The following is a 12,116-nucleotide window of genomic DNA, read 5'->3' as shown; positions in this document are numbered from 1 at the left end:
ATCTGTATTTACAAGATTAATGCTCCTTAAATCTTTTCTAAAACAATGCCAAGTATAAATGAGGCAGACAAATGGGTGAATGGACACAGGTAGACAGAAAATTCCATGGAGTGATTGATTTAGGGAGTAGATTGAGAAGAGATAGTTTAAGGTGTAGATGAAACTCTTTGGGATAGTCTACTGCCAGTTAAGTTAAGAAAAACAAATATTTTCAGGTTTAAACATAAACCACAAAGAGGTCAAGAATGATGAAGGCTGAGAAAACACTGATCTATTTGACTAACAGATAGATGACCAATTTTGAGAAAACACATTGAGTGGTGTGGTGAGAATTAATGAAGATTTCAGGTTATTAAATGAAGAAAGTTTAACAATTGAGACATTGTAGAACAGCATGACAATGGAAAAAGAAGTCAGATGAACACAACTGAACATACATCTTCCACTCTTACAAAAAAAAAAAAAAACCCTCAAAATTCACCTTCCTTTCTTATATTGAGAATGATACATTCTCAATGCTAAATATAAATTACAATGCTAAATATCAAAATATTACATCCTTTGGTATCTTATTTCCTGAATTACAATAATAAGGAAATCAGTAAAAAGCCCAAGTTAGATACCTATTTAACAATCGTATCTTATTATTTGGAAGTACTTATTAAATATTTCTTCAAAGTTTCTAAGACATATTAAGAGGGTTAATTAAATGATGAACATTGTTTTTCTTGATAAAAATTCTTATTTCTATAGATAAAAGTTCAAATTGTTTTTATAAGTCTGTTTGAGGAGAAATAGAATTGTATGCAATGACTGATTGTCAAAATTGTCTGAGCAAGTTCAGACTGATTGAGCAAACCAAATATTCATTTTACAGAAATTATCCAATGATTTCTTGATGTTCTTATTTTCTTGATATTCTTATTTCATCAAGATTATCAAGATGATAAGCTTTCCAGAGGGACATACAGCAAAATAAATAAAAGATTAATAAAAGCCAAATAAGTTTCTATATTCTTACAGAGTTTGACATAAAGCCTTAATATTACTCAGTTTCCTTCACATAGATAAATATACCGGAGTAGGAGTGCTCTTCTCACAAGCTTTCCAAGTCCCCTAGGAACTATCCTTAAGTCAAAAATTGTGAACAAAAATATCAAGCTACCAAGAAGTGAAGAGAGGTACACCATCAACTCTTGCAAACAGGAATAAGAAAGACAGCTATCACATACTGCTTCAGGAACCACAAATATTCCACAGGACAAGTAAAAATACTTTTCTCTAGATTTCCGTTTACTCTTTGTATTAGTTTTCCATGATGGTCTTAACAAAATACTTGGTAGTTTAAAGTTAACACAGTCTCTTAAATTCTGGAGGTCAGAAGTTTAAAATCTGAAGATTAAAATTTCATTTGGCCTAAATTAAGGTGGTCCCCCTTGAAGGTCAGACTACCTTCCCTATGGAGGCTCTAGAGAAAATCCATTTCTTTGCCTTTTCTAGCTTCTACAGTTATATTTCTTTTATAGCTCCTGGCCCTTCCTCCATCTTCAAAGCACATCTCTCTATTCTCTGCTTCCATTGTCCTTAACGGCTTCTATGCTTAAATCTCCCTTTGTCTCCCATTTATGAGAACATTGGCAACTACATTTAGGGCTGACACTAATCATCTAGAGTGATCCAGGCTAATCAAGGGTAATATCTCCATATCAAGTTCCTTAATTTAGTCACACCTACAAAGTCCCTTTACCATAAAAGTAACATTTAAAGTTTCTAGGAATTAGAATTAGCCTACCACAATCTTCAAGGGCATGCCATTTTTTTTATCCTTCCATTGTTCATAGGATCTTAATTATTCAGTAGTAAATTAATGGAGCTGTGTATAATTTCCTTGTTGACACAATTCTTGTCTTAAAAATAAACCTATTGCCCACACATAAATTCTTACCTGATGACTTTGCCTGTAGCTCATTAAAAAATAGGAATGGGTGAAATAGATAAAGATTGAGTACACTTGTTTTGATAAATACTGAGAAATGTATAGAATTTTTGAATCATTATATTATACCCTGAAACTAATATAACACTGTATATTAATTATACTTCAATAAAAAAGTCATCAGATTTCCCACCACCAAATAGTAGGTTATCTGCATCTACAATCTTTTTACTTTTCTTCTCACTGTGACAAGTGATGAACTTTCTAACAAAGGCCAATCTTTCTGTAAGCACTCTGAATCCATTCCTACGCACTTTCTCAAGTTATTTCTTCAATTATTCTTCCCCCTACTGCACTCTCCAACTCCAAAGATGGGAAAAGGGTCATGGATCAATTCATTTGTTCTTTCTTTCTCTCTTCTTTCCTTCTTCCCTCCTTCCTCCCTCCCTCCTTCCCTTCCTCCATCCATTTCTTCCTCCCTCCCTCCCTCCCTCCCTCCCTTTCTTTCTTTCTTTAGTTCATTCATTCATTCTTTCTTTCTTCTTTCTCTTTTCTTTCTTCTTTTTTCTTTTCCTTCCTTCCTTCCTTTCTTCCTCTTTCTTTTTCTTTCTTCTTTTCTTTTATACTCTCTCTATCATTATGGAGCCATTATAGCCCTAGAGAAGGTGGCTGAGAGAATTCCACCTTAGGAAGGAAGGATATCTTATAAGAAAAGATCCCATCTGTACTGGAAAAGAAATGAGTAGCCTGGTCCTGTACATAATGGATAGTAAGAAGATGCTTTGCTATATCTTCTCAAAGATTTAAACTTGTTATCAGAATGTGGTTATTTTCTTTATCCCTATAAATGTGTTTAATATCTTGTATGATATCAGTAAAAACATTTAGTTAACATTTGCTTTTATATATTTTCTATCCTTTAACACTTATAAAGTGTTTAGAACAATGTCTTACGTGTATAGTAACTAAACATAAGTGTTGATTACACAAAAATAAAATTAGCTAAAAAAACTTCAAAATTGGACTGGGGACACAGATGAGAGGAGAAATAAAAGTATGAAATAGTCATAATTAAGAGAGAGTTAGCTAGACCCTGAAGGGAGACTAGAGCTGTGGGAGAGGTAGAAATGTTTTGAGGGAGAGATGTGGCAGCTGGAGGAATAAAAATTTGGCAAAAGAAAGATGTGGTTTAAAGGGGAGTGTTCAATAAATTTTACTGTGTTATATGGAAGAACTTCACTAATTATCCTCCAAACTATCAGCAAAAATTGGTATTACTCATAAAAGCTTTGTTTGTTTTGGTTTTAATGAAATGATAATATGACACTGGCCTCATGGGGGCACTCAGTGAAAACAAGCAGATCTTAGGATGCAAGTTACATTCTGTATTTAGGGTAATATCCTCCCTTGTAACTATAAGAGAATTATAATTGTATTTGTTTTGTCCTCCATTAAATCCTTAGTACCTCACAAATTATCTAAAACATAGTTGGCATGAGATAGACATTTGTGAATGTGTGAGGATGACTTCACACAGAGTCAACAGAGGGAAACTGATCATGTCATTCATGCACTTCAGATCTAAAGCTTCACCATTGATGTTTTAGACCCCTATTACACGCCAGTTCAAATAATCTTGGCCAGATTTTTTACTCACTCAACTACTCCTGTAACCAGTCTGTGCAGGAGCAACAAGTTTCACATGGTTGCAGCTTGAGGACAGCAGTGCAAGTGCAGAGTTCACTGCTTTTGGTGCCACTCTCAGGGACTGGGAGAAGGAAGGTCAATGATGTGTCCACCAAGAAGACTGCTCTGAGTGCATTTCATAAGGCTCTGGTCCTGTGGGATCAAGCTCCAGTGGCCTATAGAAGTGGTCATCTCCATAATGCAACTTCCCTTTACATTATTTTATGCTTCATGTCCAACCCATCCCTCACTCCTCTCCAAGATACATTCCAATTAACTACCTAAAAGCAAATTTTGTTTCAAGCTTTAGGAAGCTTTAGGAAAAACCTAGCTAAGACCATATATTCTACAATAATACATTTTATAAAGTAAAATTATAGTTGTACTTGAAAGGAAATACTGTGCCTATGTATATAGCTTCCATTATTTTTAGAAAGGTCTACTTTTTCTTTTTCCAGAGAAGTGTAAAAATGCAATGTTTTTGAAATGATTTTCATAACTAACTGTATGGTCACAGCAGATTAAACGTAATTTTTATATTCAAACCCCTGCAGAGGTGTTTGCCAAGTTTGCAGAAATATCCATTACAATGCCTGTCTCTGCATAGAGAGGTTTGTAAAACCCAGCAGGAATTGCAGCTGACCGTGCTACAATAAATGGATTCATCCACAATTGTATTCTATTTTTATTTTCAGACTAAGTGTTTAATATATGCCACCTACTTGGGAAATTACTCAGGAATAGGTCCTTCTTATGAATATACTTTTCAATTACGTTCTTTTTGAGGAGAGATCAAATAGTGATATGAAAGTTTTGAATTAAAAATGATTTCAGTCTAATCTGTGTCTCTCTTGGAGTAATATTAAAAGTTTCCTATTTTTTACACATTATTCTGGTATGAATTCTATAACCATTCAGAAAGCTCAGTAATTTTTTAATAAAAACTCTTAGATTGCATATAAATATAAAGTTTGAGAAGCTTGAAAGTTGGTGAGAGTTAACTATACAATTAGTTCCCTTCTGAGGTAGGGGTGGGGAATATCTAGTTGAAGTGTGTTGACAGCTCTGCTTTGATGTGAGGGCATGGACTGGTTTTCAGGCTGCAGACACGCAAATGCCAGAATAAGAAGGTTTTATACTATACATCATTATCTTAGTAACTACTTCAACCTTCCAGGAAAAGTTCACTTATATTATTAGGAGATCTGTCCTTTGCTCTTTTTGCATGTAGGTATAGGGAAGGAGGGGGATTCCAATATTGCATTGAAACAGTTGTTGTTCATACATTCTTTGTTCACTCTTATGCCCCCCTCTACAACTAACTTTGATTTCACAGCTTTTCCTAGGCTTCCACTAGGCACATGGTCCTTGGTCCCTTCTTTAGGTCCTTTAAACTTTGTTTCAGTCTTCTCCATCTATGTAATCTTTTAATTCACATCCTTCCTTATTTTCCCAGAAATGTATCAAAATGTCTCATTTGTTAATGAAATACTTTCTCTCCAGCATTCTCACTAAAGATACGGATTTCTTGTAAGAAAGGGAACAGGCAACAAATACATGTACCAAGTCACCATTCTGAGCTGTATGCTCACATCTTGTTCAAATACTCATTTCCACTGGCTTTCTTGATACTACACTTCTGTTTTTCCTATTACTTCTCTGACTTCTCATTATCTTTTATAGGATTTTTATTCTTTACTCTTCCAAAGCAATTTGGATTATGCAAGATTTGGTCTTCAGTTCATGTCTCTTTACATCAGACTTTTCTCATGGACTTTCTTAACCATACTAATGGCTTCATTTACCATTTGTTTTGCGATGACTCATGTTTATATTTCAACAATATTATTAAAACTATTCATTGTATCTGGAATTTTAAGAAAAAAACTACATTCAATATTTAAAAAAAGAAAAACAAGGGTGCTTAGGTGGTTCAGTCAGTTAAGCATCTGCCTCTGGCTCAGGTCATGATCCCAGGGTCCTGGGATTGAGCCCCCACATCCATCTGGCTCTCTGCTCAATGGGGAGCCTGCGTCTCCCACTCCCTCTGCCTGCCACTCCCCCTGCTTGTGCTCTCTCTCTGTGTCAAATAAATAAATAAAATCTTTGAAAAAAAGAAAACCCACATTCAAAGTGTATAAAAATCTTTGCTACACTTTGAATGTGTATCAAAGCCTAGCCTAATTTTCCTAATTATATTCAAAGTTTCACTTATTAAAAACACATCTAGTACAGCACACACATCTAAGAATAGGTTAAAAGCCTGTAACAATATGATATTGAGTGATAATTACATAATAATAATAATTTGTAAATAATAATTTACAGTAATAATCTGTAAATTTAATTTTCAGCTTTTACACTTATTCCATGGGAAAGTTTAGAACACTTGTAAAAGTGTAACAGTAAAAGCAGCAGACAAAAGGACATAAATGTAGTGTAGAAAGGGTGAAGGAAAAAGTAGAGATAAAAATATCTTTATGTCATGTAATAGGAAGTCAAGAACTATTTTTCAAGAGTTAAGAGAACAGTAAAGATTTAAGTACATTACCAAAGTTAAAAAGTAAGCAATGGAAAACTATTATATAAATATAAATTAAAGGAGGATATATATCCTTCTATCCTTCATTTATATATATATATATATATATATATATCTTCAAAGGAAACAATAACCCTAGATCATTCACAGAAAGAAGACATGTGAATTTTCAAACTCCTCTTATAAAATTTTAAATAAAACTGTCACTGAATGATATAATTGCAATTCAGAAAAATTTTCCCAACTGTTTCTTTTTAATTTAAATACTAACCTTAATATAACAGTTCATTTTACTTTTTATTGGCTTTATTAAGTCTTTCATGTAGTACTGCTCAAATGATTTTTTAAAATACAAATATTCATCAAAGAAAAAAGTAGTCAACAATGTCAACTGCATCAGTAAATTCAGTTAGTATAAAAAATATTAGTTTAATAGGTATAGTACTAGTTGTATATGAAACAATGTGATGTACTGTAAAGGCCAAAGGAAAGAGTTAAGAATGGAGGGATAGGTGCTATTAGGTGGAGGGACAGTATAATAATTCTACTGAAATCGTTTGCTAGAAGAAACAGTATGAATGGAGATGTAGTTAGATTTAATTTTGTTAGTAGGAAGATGAATTTTATAACATACAGTTTTTGTGACATGCTGGTGATGGGACAGTCCAGTTTAAGGAAAGCAGAGATGCTTCTTTGGGAAGTTAGCCATCCACAGAAACTTAATAAGATTGAGAGACACTCCTGAAGGCCCATTTGAATTTGGCAATCATGAATCAATGGTGGGTGTAATTCTGTCGCAGCTCTCAGATTCTCAAGGCAGTCAGGGATTAAGGGCATAGTTGAATTCACTGGAAGTTTTTGCCAAACAACAGCAATAGAAGACAGAGGGGCAAGGGAGTTTAAATAACAATAAAAATCATTTTATATTATTCTTGAAATGTTCCACCATGGAAGACAAAAGATAAAGTTAAGCAATACATCTGGGCCTGGGTACTGAACTTTTGAAGTACTAGTGAAACCAGTATCTGTTTTTGGATTCTGATTTATACATGTGCTGCTTTCTCTCATGATGGTCAGTGTAATGTTTAGACCAATTTTGTGAAAATAAGACAGCCCTTGTCAATCTCAGCCACTATCCAAGTGTACATTCTTACATAAATGGATAGTGTTAATGGAAATATTTATTTACTAGTCAGCAAATTTTTACAATTTTAAGTAAAGATGTTTTAAATTCTTAAGGAATTAGTAAGATGCTCAGAAATTTTATGGCAATGGTCTATAGAAAATAGCCTTAATTCTAAGCTTTTAACTAGGTAAATTTAAAAAATCATATCTAGTTCTGTTTTTCTTTTCACCCTATGGACATTTTCATATAATCTTGATGTTGACACCATATATTCACAGTCATAGCTTTAACTACAGTGAGGGAATACACAATGATGAATTTTAAATATCTTTCTTTAGCCTAGCACTCTTCTATATATATTAAACATACGTATCTAAATACTTACCACATATTTCACATGGATTTCCCAAGAAAACTACATCTCATTATATTAAAAACTGAATTCCTCGCATTTACCAAATCCTCAATCCCTTCCTTTATCTGTGTTATCTCTTCTTTTGAAAAGAATCTTCACACAGTTCATGAACTGTGTCAAAACTTCCTCCTACAGTCTAATATTTAATTAATTATTAAATTTTAGTAATTCTACCTCTTCAATATCCCACATATTTCCTGCTCTCCAATGCAATTATCACTGTTTTCATTCTGTCCCTCATCATCTCTCAGCTGGCGATTTTCAATAGTTTGAATTGGTTTCCCAGTTTCCATTCTTCTTTCCTAGCTCTTCCTCCATGGTATTACCTAGCTATGTGACCTTTGGCAGGTCCCTTCATGTCTCTAATATTGGCTTCTTTATCTCTAAACTGGATATTGTATGTGTACTCTTTACCAGATAGGTATATATTATATATGTGTACATGTAGTTATGTGTCAAATATATAAAATGAGAAACTGTATAGTAAGCAAAAATCTTGTGATGAAACTCAGTCTACAGTGTAGCAGCATATATTCTAAAACTAAGCATATAAAAGAGTAATGTTGAAATAGATTATTTTTTAAGCTTGACAATCAATCAGGATTCTCAAGCTCACTTCTTAATAATGCCTTCATGGATTTTTTCATTGCATGACAGAGCAAACTACATATCATATATCAACTGTTAATACAGCACTTGACTTCTTTAATGCAATGCTTAACTGTAAATGTCTATAACTACAAATGAGGTGTTTAAATTTGAAGATACTTTAGATAGATGGCAATACCTATAATTATAGAATCATAATTTCTGCCTGAATTGCACTTAAAATTTAAATTTCCAACTGCTTCTATTATTGCAAAAGTAATAATAACAATTATAACTATACCATGAAGTATTAAAAGCTGAACATTCAGTTTGAAGGTAGCTAACATAAAAAAGTAATGAAAAGTGAACCTATAAAATGCTTGCAATGCATACACATATGTTATATAGAGGCACTAAAGAACAAAGAAAAAAACTGAAGTCTTTATTACAATTCATCTTTTCAAAGGCTCCCTCTTTCTTTTGGGATAGTATTATGGTTAATAGTTCTCAACCAAAAATCATCACTTTCCTATGTCAAAATTTTTATTCTAAGGTATACGTAATCTCAGACTAAAAGCATAGAATGCTTAAATATGACAATTAAAAATATTTGTATTAGGCTTACATGTTTAAAAATACATCTTTATTTTTCACAGTTGAGGTGGCTGACCATTTTAATCCAGGCCATGCAACTTACCATCATTACGTAGAGTGAGTGGCGTTGGAGGACTAAGTACTCGAGCATTAGTCACTGTGTTTTTCACCAGACAAATATAGCTGCCAACATCTGATGATTGGACTTTAGAAATATACAGATTGCCTGTCTCCTGGGAAATGAACCGCCGGCTGTCCTCCACCACAAAGGAAGGGAACTCATTAAATACCCAGCTATAGATGATCTCTGAAAATACACAAAATTCATTGTTGAAATATACAGATTATTTTACTAACAGTTAAATCTCAAACAGCAAATTATTAACTGTGTTAGATGTATTGTAAGGCCATATATATTTGATCCAGATACCTATATAATTTAGTATTTTATGTTCAAAGGACTATTTTTCTTAATGATTCTAAGAAGATTTTAAATGTTTCTAAAGGCTGTTTAACATTTATCCGTCATCCATCCATCTATCCATCCATTCAATTCCAGTGTGTTAAATGTGTGTTGGATGATTGGCACTATGATACCACTGAAATTAAAAAGATGAGAGAGATAGTTTCTCATTCTCAAAGATCAACCTAATGAGAGATTTACCCAAGCCTATCACTCAATATGGAATAAAGAAATGGAGATATGTACTCTATTGTATAGAAGGCATGGGAGAGTGGTACCTAAGCAATCATGCTAAGCAGTGAAAACTACCTGAAATAAGAGACACCTAAGCTACATTCATTTACTCATTTATGCAAAAATACTGGTTGAGAGTCACAAAAGATTAGGCATTTTTCTAAGTGGGGGAAAAAGAAAGTCTGTGGTCTCATGGAGTTTTCATTTTAGTGGGAAGAAACCATGAACACACAAGTGTATGTCAAGTGGTGATAAGTGCTATGAAGAAAACTAAAGCACGTTAAAAGAGAGAGTGATAGAGGTGAGAAGAACATGTGAGTTTGTTTCAAAAGTTCTCTCTGACTAGTGGGTAGAGAAAAGACAATGTGAGGACAAAGTAGGCATGCAGAGGAGAAGCAGGAGGAATAATGCCCACTAGTCTAAGAGACTATTTTCAAAAAAGCCATGAAAGAAATGATTTGTATTAGAGTGGTGATGGTAGTGACAGTATTGTTTCTGGTAAAAATGTGATTGGGGAGTTGACAGGAATTGCTGACGGATTCATTATGAAATGTGAGAAAAAGACTACTCAAGGATTTAGGTTTGGGGCCCGATTCACTGAGCAACTAGAAGAATGTATTTGCTTTTACTAAAACGGACAGACTACAGAAAGAGCAGTTCTTTGGAGATATGGGTGGAGTAAAACTAGGATTTTAATTTTGGCAAATAAAAAATATTTTTTTAAGTTTTTTTAAAGATTTTTATTTATTTATTTGACAGAGAGAGATCACAAGTAGGCAGAAAGGCAGGCAGAGAGAGAGGAAGGGAAGCAGGCTCCCTGCTGAGCAGAGCGCCAGATGCGGGGCTCGATCCCAGGACCCTGAGATCATGGCCTGAGCTGAAGGCAGAGGCTTAACTTACTGAGCCACCCAGGTGCCCCAAATTTTGGCAAATAAAATTTGATATAATATCTGTTATTAGAGAAATTGATAAGGCAAACGTATATTTGAATAAAGAAGCCAAGAGAAGGTTCATTCACACAAGGATTAGATGGTATGAATGGACAACCACAAACAGTTTTGTGTTATTGGACTGACAATTTCATGAAAAGGAGTGGTAAGAGAAGAGGTTGGAGAGATTAGAGGTAAATCCAAATAATTAAACAAAGATTACCATGGTGCGTGTATCTTATATTAAGAAGCTTGTGGTCAGTCTTATATGTAATATGGTACAACTGGATGTTTTTCAAGAAAGGGTTGATATAGATAGATACATTAATAGGTTATTCTGGTGATTCTGCAAAGGTTGGATTTAATTGCAGGAGAGAACAATAAGATGATATTGCATACTAACAGTGAAGGCTGAAGAAATCTGAAATCAGAATCATGATCATAAAAATGGGAAGAAAGATGTTGGTCCAAGAAATATATCAAAGGTAAGGCAAAGAAAGAGACAAATAGTACTAGTCTAGGAATACCCATATCTTCCTTGAGTGACTGGGAAGAGGATGGTCCAAGAAGTTCAATGGAAATACACCAAGTCAAACTAGTTTAAGGAGAAAGATTATTGTTTCATTTTCAGCACATTTTTAAGTTGGAAGTCTGCAAAGCAAATCTGGGTAAGTAGTTCTAGCATCTGGAAAATACGTGTTTGAAGTCCAGGAAAGGAAATCTGAGGTGAAGGTTAAATTTGAGAATTGTCAGTATATTGGTATAATTGAATCCAATTAAGTAGGTGAGACAAATTAAGAGGGGTAGATAGAGTGAGGAGATACTCCAGGAAGCACAAACATCTAAATACAAGTAAGAAAGTATTAAACAGGGTAAGAGAGAAGAGACTGCTAGAAAGATTACAAGGGAATAAAGAAAATGCAGTGGTATAGGTGCCAATGGTTTAATTATTTCCATAAGATTAAATAATGTCAAACAAGGAAAAAAACCCAGTAAAATAAAGGGAAATGTTACCTAAGATTGGCATTGGAATATCACTGAATGGCAACTTTAATAAATGAATGGGGATCAAAATCAGGCTGCAGTTGAGGATTTAGAGGCATTGTGGGTAGGTCTATAGCACTCAAATCTCAGTAAAAAGTAAAGACTTATTTGGCCTTGAGAATATGAGTCAAAGATAGCATTTGAAGTGAGGCTAAATACAGACACTGAGAAATAATGTAGGCAATTTAACAGTCTGGAATGTATTGTCTGTGAACAGAAGACAAAAGGTCATGTTTACAAAGTTACTATGAAGTTTTTTTTTATGATTTATTCTACCAGGTAAATTAGGCAAAATTTAAGGGGCATTAAATTTTGAGGTGGTCCAACTTCTCTCTCAAGTTAAAGCCTCCACGATTGTCAATCATTTTTCCTGTGGTTAGACACCATCACTGACATTTTGTTGAGGAAGCTGACTCAGCAGTTCAAGTTATAAACGGATCATATATAAAAATTATATTGGCTGATAGATTTAGGATGAGGACTGAGATCAAGGTAACTGGAAGTGTCAACAATTAAATAGCGTTAAATTTTTATATACAGGACACTCCTTAGGATATTC

The 12,116-nt window shown here is 33.8% G+C and overlaps 1 protein-coding gene across 3 annotated transcripts in view; it reads right to left on the bottom strand.

Annotated features, from left to right (window-relative positions):
- Nucleotides 1-12,116, bottom strand: part of CNTN5 (contactin 5) — a gene marked incomplete at both ends in the record, with an annotated part of 773,509 nt that overhangs the window by 366,318 nt on the left and 395,075 nt on the right. For all 3 annotated transcript variants that reach the window (XM_080816834.1, XM_080816835.1, XM_080816836.1), the window contains one exon: nt 8,991-9,194. In XM_080816834.1, coding sequence (XP_080672960.1) covers nt 8,991-9,194 — 204 coding nt within the window. The remainder of the gene's footprint in view (nt 1-8,990; nt 9,195-12,116) is intronic.

The sequence above is a fragment of the Martes martes genome, assembly GCF_963455335.1.
Source record: "Martes martes genome assembly, chromosome: 10".
NCBI classification, from domain to species: domain Eukaryota; kingdom Metazoa; phylum Chordata; class Mammalia; order Carnivora; family Mustelidae; genus Martes; species Martes martes.
The sequence above is the reverse complement of the archived record's forward strand: the minus strand, read 5'-3'. Positions and strand labels throughout refer to the sequence as shown.